This window comes from Lonchura striata, chromosome 22 (assembly GCF_046129695.1).
Source record: "Lonchura striata isolate bLonStr1 chromosome 22, bLonStr1.mat, whole genome shotgun sequence".
Taxonomy (NCBI): domain Eukaryota; kingdom Metazoa; phylum Chordata; class Aves; order Passeriformes; family Estrildidae; genus Lonchura; species Lonchura striata.
This window is the reverse complement of record NC_134624.1, coordinates 10,656,163-10,673,000: the sequence shown is the minus strand read 5'-3', so window position 1 is coordinate 10,673,000 and position 16,838 is coordinate 10,656,163. Positions and strand designations below refer to the sequence as shown.

General features: G+C 44.4%; 1 protein-coding gene across 2 annotated transcripts; it reads right to left on the bottom strand.

Moving 5' to 3' along the window:
* Window positions 1-252: 252 nt before the first annotated feature.
* On the bottom strand, window positions 253-16,196 carry GOLGA1 (golgin A1). Of its 2 annotated transcripts, none has more exons than XM_021543701.2 (23): window positions 16,102-16,196; window positions 15,478-15,777; window positions 13,859-13,949; window positions 12,485-12,559; window positions 11,898-11,995; window positions 11,347-11,379; window positions 10,692-10,820; window positions 10,230-10,399; window positions 9,747-9,858; window positions 9,528-9,623; window positions 9,177-9,302; window positions 8,240-8,335; window positions 7,911-8,006; window positions 7,499-7,651; window positions 7,186-7,281; window positions 6,408-6,497; window positions 5,557-5,659; window positions 5,151-5,308; window positions 4,817-4,978; window positions 4,268-4,327; window positions 3,570-3,734; window positions 3,309-3,395; window positions 253-2,490 (listed from the first exon to the last, which is right to left on the bottom strand). In XM_021543701.2, exons 2-23 carry the CDS (start codon window positions 15,610-15,612, stop codon window positions 2,410-2,412), a joined length of 2,412 nt encoding a protein of 803 aa, XP_021399376.2. In that variant the 5' UTR covers window positions 15,613-15,777; window positions 16,102-16,196; the 3' UTR covers window positions 253-2,409. The 2 variants fall into 2 exon arrangements, with proteins under 2 accessions (XP_021399376.2, XP_021399377.2); XM_021543702.2 differs by having other exon boundaries at window positions 5,190-5,308.
* Window positions 16,197-16,838: the final 642 nt, after the last annotated feature.

Sequence of the window (16,838 nt, the reverse complement as noted above, 5' to 3'; positions counted from 1 at the left end):
CTGCCTGGAGAGCCCCAGCTCCTCCCAGCCCTTGCTTCCATCAGCTGCTCAAAGTGCAGCAGCAGCTGGTCCTGGTGGGAGGTGATTGTGCAGTGGCACAACTCCCTGTGAGAGGCTTTGGTGGCACAGCTGGCACACCCATCCTCACCCTGGGCAAAGGTGGGGTTTGGGTCATGGTTTAAAAGTCAATTTAAAATTGCTTAAAGCATCCCAGGGGAGATAACCAGAACTATAAAAAGACAGAAATCAAAATTACCGGTTTGATCCAAAATGTATTGCACCACAAATTTCATAGTGTTTCATCATACAGTCCATATTTACAGCACAGAAGGAAAGAAATCCAATAGTGATAGAAAGGATTATGTATAACCACTGTTCTGAGAAAGTGCATTAGCTTTTTAATACATGTATACACACCAGTCTTGCTCTGATACCTAACGAAAATTCAACACTTAAGAACTAGTTTACGGTAAGTTGATCCTTTTTGAGCTTTGGGATCTGAAACTGAAGTTGTTAGTGATTATATAACCTAAGATTTTACTTTGTCACTCCAATCCAGGCTGCCTGTCCTGCCTTCCTTACTGTTCAGCAGTAACCTTTGAAGCCAGGATCAGCATAAACCCAACAGTCATTCAGCAGGGAGCAGTGGGAGTGAGGGAGTCCTGATCCCTGGTCCCACAGAAACAGGGCAGAGCAAAAGGTCATTAGAAAGGAAAATATCTCAGAGAATAAAATCTTCCCACAACCAACAGGGTTATTCCACCCCACTGTATCTCAGTAGAGAAACAAATAATGTACTTTTTGATTGCCTATTTTCACAGTAGAGCAGGGCTGAACCCTCCCATGCTCTATCCTGTCTGCAAGTGCCATGAATCTGGTTACTAAAGACTGTTTGGACAAGCTTTAGTTGGTTTTCTTACCTTCAGCCCAATCCAACCTGGCTCTAACTGAGGAGCAGCACCTGTGCCCAGTAACAGCTCCTGGGAGTACCTTTGTCTGGGGTGGGGCTGGCTGGGAGACCAGCAGGGTCTGGATCAGCACATTCACCTCCTGCTGGATCTCCATTGGAGAAAGCTTGAATTATCCTGAATATATTTAACAGAAGTATGAACTTCCTTGTAAGAGAAGTCCCAGAACTGCAGCATGCTCACTGAATTCCATACATGTGTAGATTTTTGGAAATAGCTCCCAGTTTTCAGAAGTCAGACTTAGTGCTGCTTCCCATTTGGATCCAGATTTTGCAGTGGTGTTAATAAGTCTGGGCAAAATTGTGCTCCCAGGGAAGAAGTGCCACCTTGGTCCCCCCTCCTTACTGTATTAGGAAAACAAGCTGCTGGAACCACAACTTGTTCACTAAGAGTTGAATTTTGCCCTCAAAGCCCTCATGAGCAGCATTTCTTTTACCCTTATAGTCAGGACACAATTAACATATTCATAACAGCTTTTAAGCATCAGTATTTGAAGTACAGAAAACCACAACCAAAGAGGCAGATCCTGGTTATAAGTACTTGTTGCTAGCAGATTTCAAAGAAAAAAAAAAAATCAAAATGTTTAGTACCAGCATTCTCCACCCTTTGTAACTAGATTTTTATTTTTTTAAAATAAAAGGTATTTTTTAGTGTGGATTTACAATACCTGGAACTCAGCTTTAAAAATTTAAAATGGCTTCCTACCCCTTTTCCCACTGCTAACAACCCATGGAACAGGCTAACGGATTAGTTTTAAAGGCGACTGAGGATTAGGTACTATAATTAAGACCATTTTAAATATTATTTTTCTTTAAGAAAAGTAAAATCAGACAACTCTAAAGTTGTGCTCTCAAATTAAATAATCATCAACATGCAGCCTTGAGGGCTGCAGGCCAGGATAAATGCACCTTAAATTACACAGTGATATGAAAAAATGCCAACCATTAGTTAATGTCAGTATTAGAAGGCAAGGCAGAGTTCTTTTTTGGTTAAAGCTCCTGCTCCTGTCCTGTGAAAGGCTTTGCAAACCATCCCACTCTCAACACTGTTCTGCCAACACATTTTTCATTGCTGGCTTCCCACAGCCAGACAAGCAGCTTTGCTGTGCCCCGAGTCTCTGGAACAGCAGCTGGAATCACCATCCCACAGAGACTGGACTGGCAGCGAGGGCTCAGAACCCTGTGGGGCAGGAGCCCAGCAGTGATGAGCACAAGGAGCTGCTCCCATCACAGACACCGAGGAGGTCCCTGACTGCAGCCCAGAGCTGTTCCAGTCTGTAGTGAAAATGTCTCCTTGCACAGTATTCGTTTTGTAAACAGAGCCAGAAGTTCTTGTACAAAATACTGCAATGACAGTGATTAAGACACACCTGGAGCAGTGTGTTCAGCATTCTTTTCACAGAAAGAAGTGCCTGGATACTGCCTGCCACCTTCAGGTTCCCTTAAGGCCACAGAGTCCTTGGGCTGGAGATAGATGGCCGGATGCTGCCTTTGGGAGATGGCTTTGACCCAAACCAGGACATCTAGGACACAACAGCACAGCACACATCACACAGGGGTCACACTTCAGGTGTGAAAAAGAAGCCATATGGTACACAGCCATGTTCTCATTGTTTGAGGGAAGGACCTATTTATGAATCAGATTGCTGCAGACTCCAGACTGAAGTGGAGGCAGCTTCACACAACCAGATCTGGAAGGAGCAGCACCCACTTCCCATAGGTGAAAATGACTGAAGATTATACTTACATATATTCATTTAAAATAATTTCAGATTAGAACTCTACAGTCATTCAAACACGGTGCCTTTAGTCAATGCAGCATTCATGTTCCCTGAACCAGACAGTGAGCAAATCTCTTCATCTGCAGACTGAACATCCCATCTCCCTGGGTGGGCAGGGATGATGCAGGACCTGGAGCTAAGGCAGCACTCACTGTTGAACATTCCCTAACCACCACACAGCCAGGGCCAACAGATCTCAGCTAAGCCCATGGAAAGGACACAAAGATCTTGGTATCCGAGCCCAATGTCAAAAGGACAAACCCAGAATTAGGCTCCTGCTGTTAAACACTAACTGTTTGGGCAAGGAGCTTTCAGCTTCTCCCCACAGATCAAGTCCACTGGGCAAAGCTGTCCTCCAACTCCTCTGAGCACCAGAAAGCTGCTATTTCCCTCACCGAAAGGGACAATTCCTGGCACGCAGGCAGTCAGCTAAAGTTTTAATAATAAATCACACTTATTATTGTGGCTAACATTTGGGAAAAAGACACTTTTCCTAATCTCCCAGCATCTAGAAATTTTCATTGTCTCATTAGAGACTACATATAGCACAGAACCCTTACCTTGTACTCCAGAGTTTCTTTAAGCATGTTTTCTTCCTCTTGTGAAAAATTCAGTAACACAGACACAGCTTTAATGAGATGGAATGCCTGAAAGAAACCACAGAGCTGTGTTCCAAACACATTGCTGTCAGCTATTTTGTTTTATTGTCCCCACTGTACACTTTTTAATTGCAAAATTATGGAATTGGCATAAAGCATCCTTAGGAGTTGACAGGTGGCAATTTCTAATGACAGATGTAGGAAGAGAAGTGGCAGCTTTACCTCAGATTCCCTGCAGGACATGAACTTCAGTACAACATGTTTAAGGTACTCGAAGTTTATCTCTCTTGAGTCATTCAAGTCAGAGTTGTTGGTGACAGTCACAGTAGCATTAGGCACTTCAGAATTTGCACGTAGCTCAGGTACCTCACTGTCAGGCCTTATTTTCTACAAAAAAAACCCAACCAGCAGAAGAAAAAGAGAAGCACATTGCAGATGCTGTTAGCTTGACACTGGGAGGGGTCTGGTTTCAGGATATTTAAAGAGGGCTGTACCCACAGGTGGGTACAAACTGAGCATCAACAGCCCCTCATCCTTCATGGGTCACAGCAGAGAAGTGTCTCCAGCTCTCCCTAAACTCAAGGACAGGAGGTGGTTGATGTCAGTGTTCTGTGTACATTACCCAAACCAGCATGGAAGTAGCTCCATGTGGAAACTATCCCTTGGTAATTTTCTCCTACCACTAACCTGCTTTGAGCCTTTCAAACGTGGGCTTTCTTCAGAATAATTTTCAACATCAGAACAAAAATAACAATTTTAAAACTTCTGTTAATTTTCTTTTAAATAGACTTTTTTTGTCTTGGAGAGATAAACTATTGCAGAGGGATGCAATAGGAGTTAGCAGTCAAGCTTTTGGAATAACAGTGCAAGTACCTGCCAGCAAGTGCCACCTGAAGAGATTGAAAACACACAACCCTTACCAGCTCTTTCTGGAGAGTTTTCTTGAGTTCTGTCATTCTTTGCTGAAGTTGCTTTATCACCTGTAAGCACAGCAAAGGAGAGTTTAACACAGTATTCATTGTCAGGACCTGCAGGTATCTGGAAAAACCCATGACAGACGAGCACTGAATGAAATAATAATTAACCAACACTGCCAGCTGTGAAGAAGCAACCTGAAAGCCTTGCCTTGCCAGCTGCACACAGCAGCAGGCATGTGACAGGACACTTGGGCTTTCATGTGACAGCGCCATGGAACGGAACCGAATGCACTCAGAAGGGCTCTGCAGGAAAGCTGTAAATAGCATCATTTGGTGCATCTTTCTACCAAAATAGATCAGGATTCATGCAGCTCTTGCTGCAGCTTTTATTCATGGTTGGTGGATACTTGTGCAATCCAGAGAAAAGCAGTTACTCACAGCATACTGGATTCAAATGGAACAGGCCTGTCCTTTTAACGCTGCAGCATGGGCAGCCCCAATTACTTGGCTTCCTAATTAAAAGGGGAAAGACTACCAGCTGTTTCTGTTCACCTTGTTTTTCTCAGAAATTTGCTGTTCCAGCTCTCTATTATCTTTCTGAAGTTGAACAACATCTGCAGCTGCCACCTCTCCATTCTGCTCCACCACAGAGTTTTCTGGAGAAGGCAAATGTTCATTGTTCAAGGCCCTCGTTGATTCCTCCAGTTCCAAAACCTATAAAAATAAACATTGGAGAGATATCATGACATTTACAGCCCAAGAACACTCCCCAGGGAGAAAACCAGACTTCTTTTTGGTTGTCCAGGCAGGACAGAACTGGAGGGCTCCTGCACACCTCCCTCTTTTCCCAGGAAGTCTGAGAGAATGGATTTGCAACTGCACTCACATTTTTCTCATTCTCTCTGGCCAACAGGCACTCCTGTACCTGCAGCTTCAGCTCATCAATTTCTTTTCTTGCTGTTTCCTCTATCTCCACTGCTTGGCTCTGACGTGCTTCTATGTCCATCTGTAACTGATGCACCTGCAGCAAGACAGCTTCATGGTCTGGGAAAGGAGAGACCTGCTTAGTATCAGTGTTGCACACCAGATGGGAATTTCTAATCCATTTGGTCTGTCATGATGACAGAAAGCCAGGGGAGAGACAGAAAGACAGAAGAGAGACTGTCCAATTGTTAGTGAACAATAAGCCATTTTGAAAATGCTAAATGATTAAATATGGAAGAGAAATCTAGAAAAAACTAGAGACTCTACTTAAAAGTTGTCTGGGATATAGTAGACTCATTTGGTCTAACCTTGACTGAGTTGGTTCAGTTCTTCCTTCTGTTTTAGCAGCAGATCACATTTTTCATCAATCAGGTGGTCCTTCTCCTTTATTAGGGTATTCAGATGTGAAACCTTCAAAGGAGAAAAACAATGAACAGAAGTCATTAAAGATATAAAACAGGAAGAGGGTGTTGAAAGATCCAACATCCTTCAGAATCTCAGCAGGCATCACCTCCACAATGCTGCCCTCAGTAACAAGCACTGAAGTTATTACTGGAAGAGCTAAACCCCACTTGGCTTCTGTGCCACCATCAGATTGTCATAGCCAGCATGTGGCAGCTGCAAAAGCTCCTGAGCAAAGCAGGAGATGGCCTTAAACCTCTTCTACACAGATCTGCCCAGCAAGCACAGATCTACAGCAGTCCCAGAAGAATAAAGAAACCAAAAGATGGGACTAACTCCAGTCAAACTTGCTCAGTTGACAGTTCCTACTTTAAGCAAACACAAGCTCACATTACCCACTATTTTTTATACAGGAAGAGCAAATCAAGACTACCTAGAATTGACAATTGGTACTGGATACAAGCTCCTCCCTATGAGGAAATGTACAATTTTACAACTGCTCTGCTCCAGAGGAACCCAGTGACAAGCACCGAAAGGAACTAAGCAGAACAAACAGGTTTCTTCCAAAGAAGCAGCCAGACTGCAGGGCTCTGAAACACTCTCAGGTTCACTGAGGCAACCACTGCTCTCTCACATGCTGTGGATATGACTCTGACCAAGGGTCTTGAATGTTAGGATAAACAAATCCAAACCTAGTCTGCTCTTTGAAAGGTTGGGACGTCTCAAATACATTTTCAAACAGTCATTATTAACCAACCTGCTGTTGTAATTCCTCTCTCTGTTTCCGTGTTTCTTCCAATGCTTTGGCAATTTCCACACTGACAGTTTCTCTGCTGCTCATCTCATTCTGTAAACCAGAAGTAATTGAGAGGTTATGTGAGAGAACTAAACCAAATCAGTCTCTCATCTTTAACCCCAAATCTATTGGGACTACAATTATGAATGTTCTGACACACTACAATTTCCAAATCAGTTAGGTTTGTTTTACTGACTGCTGCTCTCTGCATATGCAAGAGTAACACAAAACTGATGTAAGAACCCAAACAGACCCAATGCTTACAAGATCTTTTAGCCTGAAGTCTCTATTACAAGGAAGTAGCTCTTGCTACAACAAATTGTGAATCCAGGAATAGCTATGAAAAAAATTTCAACCATCTAAAATCACAGTCAAAATTGGATAAACTGTAAACACCCAACTAATTTAATTTTACACTGTTTGGTTTGGAGTGGAATCTGATATTGAACCATTCTGTATTCACCACTGCTAACAGGATTTCCAAGCTCCTCACATCCCTGACAATATGGGAATATATTATTTCTGCCAGATTTAGACATTTTGGGTCAGAAAAGCATCAGCCCTTTGTAATGCTTCTCAAACACATTTCTGCTGAGTACCAGAGATGATTTACAGTTCCAAGTACCTGCAACTGAACATAACAGGTCTCCAAGCATTGAATGTAACCCACTGTGCTGTTTGCTGTTCCTCAGCCTCAGCTCTGTCCCAAGACAATGCCAGTACCCTGTCCAGCCCTTACCTTCAGCCTGTTCAGCTCAGACTCTTGTTGTTTTAATGAACTCTCATACCCTTCTTTGCTTCCCTTGAGGTTTTCATTTTCCTTTTCCAATTGGCTCTGTATAATAAAGTGTATAAATACACAGTACGATTATTCTAATGCTTTGTTTAAACAATTAAACACATCTAATGCTTTGCTCATATTTAGTGCCTCAAAGTATGATATCTTCTATTACAATGCCAGGAGCACTGAATAAGAACGTTAAGACAACTCTACAAGCTGTGTTAAAATCATTGTGTGAAAACTCTCACAACCCACCAGTTTCTGTACTTACAATCCTGTGCTGAGTTGTTGTTTTATCCAATTCCCAAGCTTTTTCAAGAGCAGCAATCTGAGACTCCAGCCCAGTAACTTTCTGATCATACTCCTGTTTTTCACTTAAAATCTGTTGCTGCAGTTGTTTTCTTTCATTTTCTAGATCAGCTTGCTTAAGAGAAATAAAGAAAACCACATCAATGGAATGGTATTTTGACATCATTCTGACAAAGATCAGACACCATTCCATGAGACACTCTCAAACTGACAACATTATTCCTTTGGCAGCAGTGTCATGTACTCACAGAGCAGAGTTCAGGAGACAAACAGCAAGAAAACAAACACTTGAATAACAAAACAGAGAAGTGTTTGTCTCTGGGGATGCTGAAGACTGATCTGTTACTGGTCAGTGAAACATGCAGGATACTCACCAGCTTCTGGAGCTTCAGATCCTGGTCAGCAGCTGCTTCTTGGCTCTTTTTCAATGTTTCTGTTGCAATCCGTAGTTTCTCTTCCAGTTCTTTATTCTAAAATTACACCATTAATTAAATTCCTTATCCACTGGCATCTATGCTATTAAAAAAGTTTGCATAATACAGAGTGGCCCAGGAGGGGAAGGTAAACATTAAATCCCTGAAATCACAGAGATGGAGAAGCTGCTATTTCACACATGTGGTTTCAGATATTCTTCTGCCCCAGCAGTGGAGGGCATAGAGGATGAAAAGAGGGGGAATCTGTGGTGAAATGAAAAGCTGCTCACCTGTGTTTCCAACCTGTTCAGAGCCTCTCCGTGTTGTGTCCTGTCTGTCAGGACCTGCTGCCTGCTCTCCTCCAGCCTCTGCTCAAGAGCAGCTTTCTGAAGATTACATTGAGGTGAAGAACATGAGCAAGGATGGACAAAGACATAAGTCAGGAGAGTAATAAAAATTTTCCTTTTTATTTCATTTATAAGGTCAAACTAAAATGGGACAGAATGTTTTAATATCTCTAGGTAACTTTAAACTGCCTTGAGTTTACCAAGCCAAGTCCTTTTGTCACAGCAACATCGAGGTAACGTGAGTGTAGGCACCCTGACCAGGGAAAAGCAAACATCCCCTTGTCTTCCCAGGACCCAGCTGGGGAAACATTGCTCCAGGCTGATTCTGAGCAGGAGCATCAGCGCTTGAGAAAGAGATCAAGGAGCAATGAGGAAAAAAAGGGATTAAGCACAGCTAAGTTTCTGTTTCCAGCTGTTGTTTAGCACTTCTGAGGCTGAGGTTTTGAGCATACAACATTCTGTTTGCACATCTATGTGCAAATAGTTCCCCTCCCTGCCCCACTGCCTTGTCAAAGAACAAGGAAAAGCATTCACTGTTCTTGTGAGGATTAATTAGAAAAGCTCCCAAATTTTGCCACCTCCTGTGGAGGTAGAAAGTTGCTCTCTTCCTTCTAAGCAGTCAGATGCAGTGCCCAGACAGACAATGCAGAAAGGCCAGCACAGACATCTGTGCAGAGCCTACACAAACAGGCTCAGTGCAGCCACCCACATGTTCTGCCCAGCACAGACAGTGTGCCAAAACACACTGACAGGACAAATGTGGCTGTGTGACATCAGCAGCTTTCTTTCAATGGGTGAGAGGAAATGTATGACCTAAAAAACCCAAAACAAACAACTCACTAATATTGTACTTCTAAGAAGCCTTTAACTGTGTAATTACCTCTTTGAGCAGCTCCTGCACATGTTCATCTCCTGAGAGATTTCTTTCTAGCTTTTTTTCCAGGGAAGACACCTTTTCCTGCAGCTGTTCAGTAAGTTTATCTCTCTCAGCAAGTTCAAAAGTCATCTGTGAGAATAAGAAATCACAGAATCTTTTTTGTAATTAAGCTTTCAGCTGAACTGTTGTGGTTTGACTTTTGAAAATGCTAACAGAAAGGAAAGTTCTATTTGAAAAGACAATATGATCCTAGAACACTTTCTGGGCACCAAACCTCCAACTACACAAAGGTGTACATTACCCAGATGTGCACCTTTACACCACCAACAGCACATGCATCTGAAAGCACCTCACCTTTTGCTTCTGCTGCTCATATTCCACCTTCAGAGATTCATGCTCCACTTGTAACATTTCCAGTCTCTTCTCACAACCAGAACCAGCCACTCGAGACTAAACATTTTGAGAAATTACTTACTTTGAAACTTAAATTTCCAGCACCACATAACTGATATCTAATCTAACTTCTGCAGACATGCAGCTCTTTGAATTAAATCTCACTTGGCTCAAACTTACATTTTGCAAGTCTACAGAAAGCTGCTGAATGACAGTTTGTAGCTCCTGTTCTCTTAACTCCAGAGCAGTGATCTTATTTTCTGCATTTGTCTCAGCTGTCATTAGTTCATCTCTTCACAGAAAGAGAATAAAAACAAGTGACATACCATTCCAGAAAAATAATCTTTAGTAGGCAATTCTGCTACTTATTCAAATGGACATTAATAAAATTTTCTTGCCCTAAAACCAGCCACCATCATAAATCACTGGTTGATTATACATTTTCAAAAAAAAGTAAGAGTTAAGCATTCAAACCACGAAAAAAGGAAATAATTTACAAAAAAAGTAAATGGTTTGGCATTTACATCCCCACGGCCATAGCAGAGGCAAAAATTCAGTCAACTCACTACATACATAAACTCTTCCAAAGAGACAGAAGTGAGAACGAGGTAAAAACACAGGGAAAAAACACCCACTGCCCGTGTGAAAGCCCCAGCTGCTTACCTCCGAGCCTGCAGCTCCAGCAGCTGCTGCTGCAGGCCCTGGAGGTCCCTCCTCAGGCCCCAGGACTCGCCCCTTGCCTCCTGCAGCTCCGCTCTGGCCCGGCTCAGCTCCTGGGCGCGCGCCTCCAGCTCCTGCTCTGCCCTGCTCAGAGATTCTTCCTTCTTCAAAAGCTGCATATGGAAGGATTATCTTTGGCAATACAGACAACCAGTAACACTGATAAACCTTTCCACTGAAACCTGCCTGTTTCACTAATTTGTGGTCTGAATTAAGTGAGATAATAAACTACGTAATATTGTGTTCAGTACCTACTGAGCACAATATTACATAGTGTATTGGTGTTAGTTTTGGTTGGTGTCAAAATCCTGTTAGGATAAAGGCTCAAAAAATGAATGCTGGGCTACCACTAACTTAATATCCTAGTAAAAACTTTAGGAAACAAAAAGTTTAAAATATTCTTACCATGTGTTTAACTTTGGCCATTTCCTGCTGCTGAAAGCCCTCCAGTTCATCGATTTCATCTCGTTTTTGGAAAAGGTTCAAACTCTGCTCCCTCATTTCTTGTAATTCTGTTTGAAGCATTTTATTTTCCTGATAAATGAACAGAACCAAAGGATATCAAAGGATCTCTGTATGCTTATGTCAAGTTAATGGGAGTTCAGGTAAACTGTCTGGGAAAGAAATCTTGTCTTGTAGCTGTATAGCTCCTGATGGTGGTCCATACAGAACTAGAAATCCTTTCAGATTCATGTGACAGTGAAAATTACCAAACTTCAAAAAAAGATAAAAAGAAATCTGAATTCATTGTAACGCCACCAATGACCATCTAAGCTGAACTCTTAAAAATGGACAATGTTCCACCTTACAGAAGGACAATTTTCCCATCACAACCCATTGTTCTTTACTTCCCCACTGAAAAATAAAACGAGAAAGACCTCCCCGAGCATTTGAGCTGGTAACAAAAAGCAAATGATTGGCCTCTCCCACTGAACACAGACCAAATAATAAAAAGGGCTGAACAGAACTGAGTTCTGATAGAGTTGGAAGTGTGCAGGATGGTGTTTGCAAATACACACAGAGACACACTACACCCCCTGAGAAAAACATCCAAGGTTACCTTTTCAACTTGACCAAGTTTTTCCATCCACTCCTGAACAAGAAAGAAAGGAGAAAAATAGATATCAAAATCCATCTGCAGACTTGCAAGGACAGCAATTATAGTTAAAAAAAAAAAAAAAGAAAAGAAAAGAAGAATTTGTACTGTTAGCAGATACTAAGGTTTGATAATGATTAAAAAAATAATCAGCAGCAGTACAGTAACAGCCAGTGCTTGAATAGATAAAGGCTGAGGAATCATTCATGCTACCCAAATACATAAGATTCATGCAAGTAAAATAAATGTGACAACAGGCCTACTGCCATTGGATCTTACCCAAGCACAAGCTTAACCTTTCATTAGGAATTTTTGTGGGCCCTTGTTAAAACCAGTCAGAACAGTCTGAGCAGTGACAAGTCCTGCACCATTCCTGGCACTGAGCTCAGCATTCCCTCCTTCCCTCAGCACTGGCACGCTCACACACAGGGCTGAACAATTATTTTAATTAATAGCAACACCTGCTTAAAACATCAGGGTCATGAGAGTCTAAAGCCCTGCTCAAGTTCTCTTACCTTGTCCTTTTTTTCCAAGGCCAAAGCCATTCCTTCAGCCATCTTGGCTCGACTAGCCTGATGAGCTTCATTCTGCTCCTGAAACTTCCTCATGGAGGCTATCAACAGAGAACCACCAGTTATATTAAAATCTCATATTTTAAATTTTTTTATCACTTTCCTGTAAGTTATTTGTAACATTAAAGAACTTCTTCTGCAAGTAATTAGCCCCATCTTGACTATAGCACTAGCGCTGTGCTACTCCTTCCCTCACACTGCTTGCAGGCTGGCAAAGAGCCAAAGCTAACAGCAGACAGGAATACTGCTCCTTGCTGGATTAGAACAAAGCTGCAGGTTTCCAAAAGGTCTTTCCTGCATGCTAGTCCCAAATTTGCCAGGAGGAGTATAATAACAACTTCATTCAACACACTGCTGCTGCTTTTTATGCTGTAAATAAGGTAACAACTCGTGTTCTAACTGTTCACACTACAGAGGTGCACAGTTTGCATGGAAATCATTAGCACACCTGTACATCAAACCTTTTTCCTTCCAACCACAGCAATTTTCAACTTAACGGAACAAAAAGGAAAAAAAAGAAAAATACGTACAATCCTGATGCTTTTCTAATGCATTTTCAAGCTTCTCTTTTATCTTCTGCAGATTTCGGATCTGATCAGCATAATCTTGTGTGAGGAGGGAGAAGAACAGACCAAGAATGGACAGACATTGGGGAAGGACATTTTTAGGGTAACAAAAAATAAAGAAGAAAAAGAAAGGGAAAAAAAAAAAAGAGGATGAGTGGCAAATGACAATGATTTTCTCAATCAGAAAATCATTCCTGCTGTGGTTGGGTGACCACAACAATGAACACAAGCAAATAGTTCTGTACTGTCCACAGGGTTGGCACAAACAGAAGGGCTGTCCCAGGGTGTCAGTCACACAGACAAGAGTAGAACCAGAGAATGAACAACTGTCCCTCCCTTTTTACTTCATCCCAGAACAGCGATGCATTTCACTCTGTTCAGGAAAGTTGTCTGGCACTGGGGGGTGCAAGGAAGGGTTAATTCATGGCCAATGCATCCACCTGCTCGTTGCTGCAGTCCCACAGCACTGCCCTCACTCAGAACTGACACAGGAGGGAATAAAAAACGGAAGAGAGTATACACACACCCAGGGAAGTTCCTGAACAATGGAAAAGAGGATTTACTCACTGACTGGTTGCTTACATGAGACTCCCGACACCCAGAGCCTCCCTCTCTTGCGTTACGCCCCAGCCAGCACTTTTAAGTTTACATTGTGCAAGCAGATGAGCACTTGGGCCTTTCAAATTCAATGTGAAATAATTTTTGAAGCCTGTATTTTCTTGAACTGAACAGAAGCCCGATAAGTCTCCAGAATAAATCAAAATAATCATTATCTGCCTGTAACCTTTCCTAATTTTCCGAGGCCTCCCATGAGTTTTGGGAAGCAGCAGTGTAATACAGTTCAGCCCAGCCTCTGGTCCCCTCCCCATAACGGGGATGGCGAGCAGTGCCAGCCTTCCCTAGAGCTTTACAGAACAAGGAATTAGAAATAAAAAAGCCTCAGGACTGTTTTATGTTGAATTCTTTGTTTCTACTTTGTTTCCAAGCCCACTTCTTTAAGGATGACTGTGTTACTGTCAACATCAGAAAGCTCAGGCCCTATGAGAAACAAACCTTTGCACACAAGTGGGGACAGACGCTGTTGAAACATGGGACAGAAAGCTATCCCAGCTGTTCCAAGGAATCACATAAACGTATTGTTGAAATCAGCAAAGATCTAGTTGCCTTCATAAAAAATTAATGATACTGGATATTCCCTTGCTGTCAATCAACAGGGCTGCTACAAAACAATTTTTTCAAAAGACCCTAACCCCATGTGTTTTTTATTAATTAAACTATGTAAATTCAAAGGAAAGCATTTCCTAAAGTAACAAGTTTTGTATGCATCAGGGCACTTACCAGATAGCTTCACCTCCAGTTTTCTTATTTGTTCATTTCTTCTGAACAACTGGGACGAAAGATCCTCTCTGGAGCTGCTTCCATCAGAAGCCTTGGGAGAAAAGCAACACTCTAGCTTACAAAATTTAGAAAAAGTGATCCCTCCACACATTAAGTCTGGGATAATAACCAATCTCCTGCCTAGGAATAGCACTTGTTTTTCCCATAGAGGAGAAAATTGTACTAGCACAGCAGAATGTGTAAAAATGCTGAAAGAGAAAACCAGCAAGTGCCAGGCTGCCTGCTCCCCAAACTGTCACTGAGGAGATGGAGCCATGGAATCACTGAGGGGGAGGAAATAAGCACAGCACAAGCACCAGGAAAGGTCAAGGAGGGAGCAGTAATGCTTTTCAGGTGGGATAAACTCACTGAAGCCCTGATGCAGCAATCTGTCCACACAAAATGCACTGCATAACTGACTGATGAGTCCTCTGGTGGGTTTTGCTCCATAACAGTCAATAGCAAGAGCAGTTAAATGAATATTGATAAAACAACTAACTCTTGGAGGTTTTCTGAAAACCACTCAAATTCATTATTTGTTTTGCCATGTCATTATTTTGTTTTGCCAATTCGTTGTTTGTTTTCTGTTTACAAACTTGCAAGACAGCAAACAGAATTTCTACATGAGAATTTCCTAAGTGCTAAAGAAAATAGCCTCAGAAGAACACAAGACTAATATAGTTTCACTATAACATGTATTTAAACATTAGAAGCTCCAACTTCCTGTTTAACAAAAGTTTCAGCTGAGCTTCAAAAAAAAATAATTTAAAGCTCAACTGTGTAAATAACGTCTTCACTCTGCAGACACCGAACAGAGACTTGCTGCTGGCTCTGCAGTGGGGTGACACTGCCCTAATCCAGGCTTTCAGAAATGTGACAGCCATGCAGGGCAGAGGTGCCAGAGCATTCCAGGGTTTCATTTAACCCATACACTCCTGAACTGTACCACTTGTTTAAAGAATGCTTTATAAGGAAAGACAGGAACTACGATAGCTTTGAGCACAACACTGCAGACGTTTTCAGCAGAGCAATGTCTCAGGTAGGAAGAGTACCAGGAAGCCAAGAGGTAAAATGACAACTGCCCAGCATCTAGCTGGCTTTTCTAATGACAGAGAAGCTGTGGCTGTCCCATCCCTGGAAGTGTTCCAGGCCAGGTGGGACAGGACTCACAGCACCTGGTCTAGCGGAAGGTGTCCCTGTCCATGGAGAGGGTGGATGAGCTTAAAGATCACCTCCAACCCAAACCATTCCAGAATTCTATGATTCAGTAATTAATTTACTAAAACATACCTTACACATAATTACAGTTTTATTCAAAGTTTTCAATGTTTTACACCGAAACAGCTTTGTGACTCACGTTTACATGCGAATGGAAGCCTCTCGGCAACTACTACGTTTAACAAACGTTTTCTCTTCAATATTTAATTTCACTCAAGTTAATTACACATTTATGCATTGAGAGATACACTTACAAAGACACCACAGCACCTTTTCAAATCACACACTAGACTTAAAATGGTTGTCTGCAAAACGGTAATAAAAACACTGCCAGAGAAATGAGATTTCAAGGTGTAACTCACGAAGTCGTCTCCAGAGTCTGCTCCTACAGACGTGATCGATTCCTTACTGACAGACCTGGGGATGCGGGCGGTTCCTGCGGGCCTGGGAGCCACCGCTGCCTCCTCTGCGATCTTCTTCTTCAGCTTGGCAAACATTTTACTGCTCTACAGCCCCCAAATAGCCAGGTCCTTTTGGAAAGCCCAACGTTTAACACGCTGACGCTCTCGTCTAAAGCTCCCAAACGCCGAGCTGAATTCCGAGCCTCATCCACAGCTTCACTGCATTCCCAGTGCCACTGAAGCCTCAAGGCCTGGCAGTGCCTGCAAATCAAACAGAGGGGGTTCCACACTAAAAACTCCCACCGGCACGGATCATTTAAAGGTAACAGAAAACCTTTAAACATCGCATCTGTTACAGGCGTCAGAAAATCGCGTCTCCCGGAGCAGAATCCGTTGGAGTCCCAAACCAACGGCCCCGAACGGCGGCGGGGCCGGGGCCGGGGCCGGGGCCGGCCGGGCCCCTCAGCGCGGCGCCCACCCGCCGGCGAGGGCGGCCGGCCCGGCCCGGCCCGCGGGGCTGCTCCGCTCCGAGGCACCGAGGGGCTGCCCCCGCCTCCCCCGCTCCTCCGGCCCCTCGCTCCTCACCGCCCATGCCCGGCCGGGCCTCGCCGGTCCCGCCGCCGCTTCCCCGGACTCCGCCGACCCGGAAGCGCCGCGCGGGGCGGAAGCGCCGCGGGCCCGCTCCGCCCCCGACCCGGCTCTGCGTCCAGCCGGGCCCCGCCACCGCGGCCCCGCTCCGCCCTCGGCCCCGCTCCGCCCTCAGCGCCGCTCCGCCCTCAGCGCCGCTCCGCCCTCAGCGCCGCTCCGCCCCGACCCAGCTCCGCCCTCAGCCCCGCTCCGCCCTCAGCCCCGCTCCGCCCTCAGCGCCGCTCCGCCCTCAGAGCCGCTCCGCCCCGACCCAGCTCCGCCCCGACCCAGCTCCGCCCTCAGCGCCGCTCCGCCCTCAGCGCCGCTCCGCCCTCAGAGCCGCTCCGCCCCGACCCAGCTCCGCCTCGCCCCCGCTCCGCCCTCCGACCGAGCTCCTCCCTCACCACCGCTCCGTCGCCGACCCTCCCGCTCCGCTCCCGGTGCCGCTGGTCCCTCAGCCCCGCTCGTCCCGCTCCTCCGCCCGCAGTCCCAGCCCGCCGCGGAGCAGCGCCTCGGTGCGAGCGTTTAGCACAGTTTATTGACAGCACGGTCCGCCGGCGGGGCCGGGGGCGGCCGGACAGGGACACGAACGGCTCGGACACGGCACAACCGCGAACACCGGGCGGGAGCCCCGGCGCGGCGCGGACAAAAGCGAACGCAAATCTGCTCCAGAGTCTCTGGCAGGGCTGGAAGGG

Coding starts and splice junctions, on each gene's coding strand:
- GOLGA1 (XM_021543701.2), bottom strand. CDS start 15,612: ATGTTTGCCAAGCTGAAGAAGAAGATCGCAGAGGAGGCAGCGGTGGCT. Junction 6,498..7,185: donor CTGAGCTGAACAGGCTGAAG/GTAAGGGCTGGA, acceptor TCTGGTTTACAG/AATGAGATGAGCAGCAGAGA. Junction 4,979..5,150: donor CCAGAGAGAATGAGAAAAAT/GTGAGTGCAGTT, acceptor TTATTTTTATAG/GTTTTGGAACTGGAGGAATC.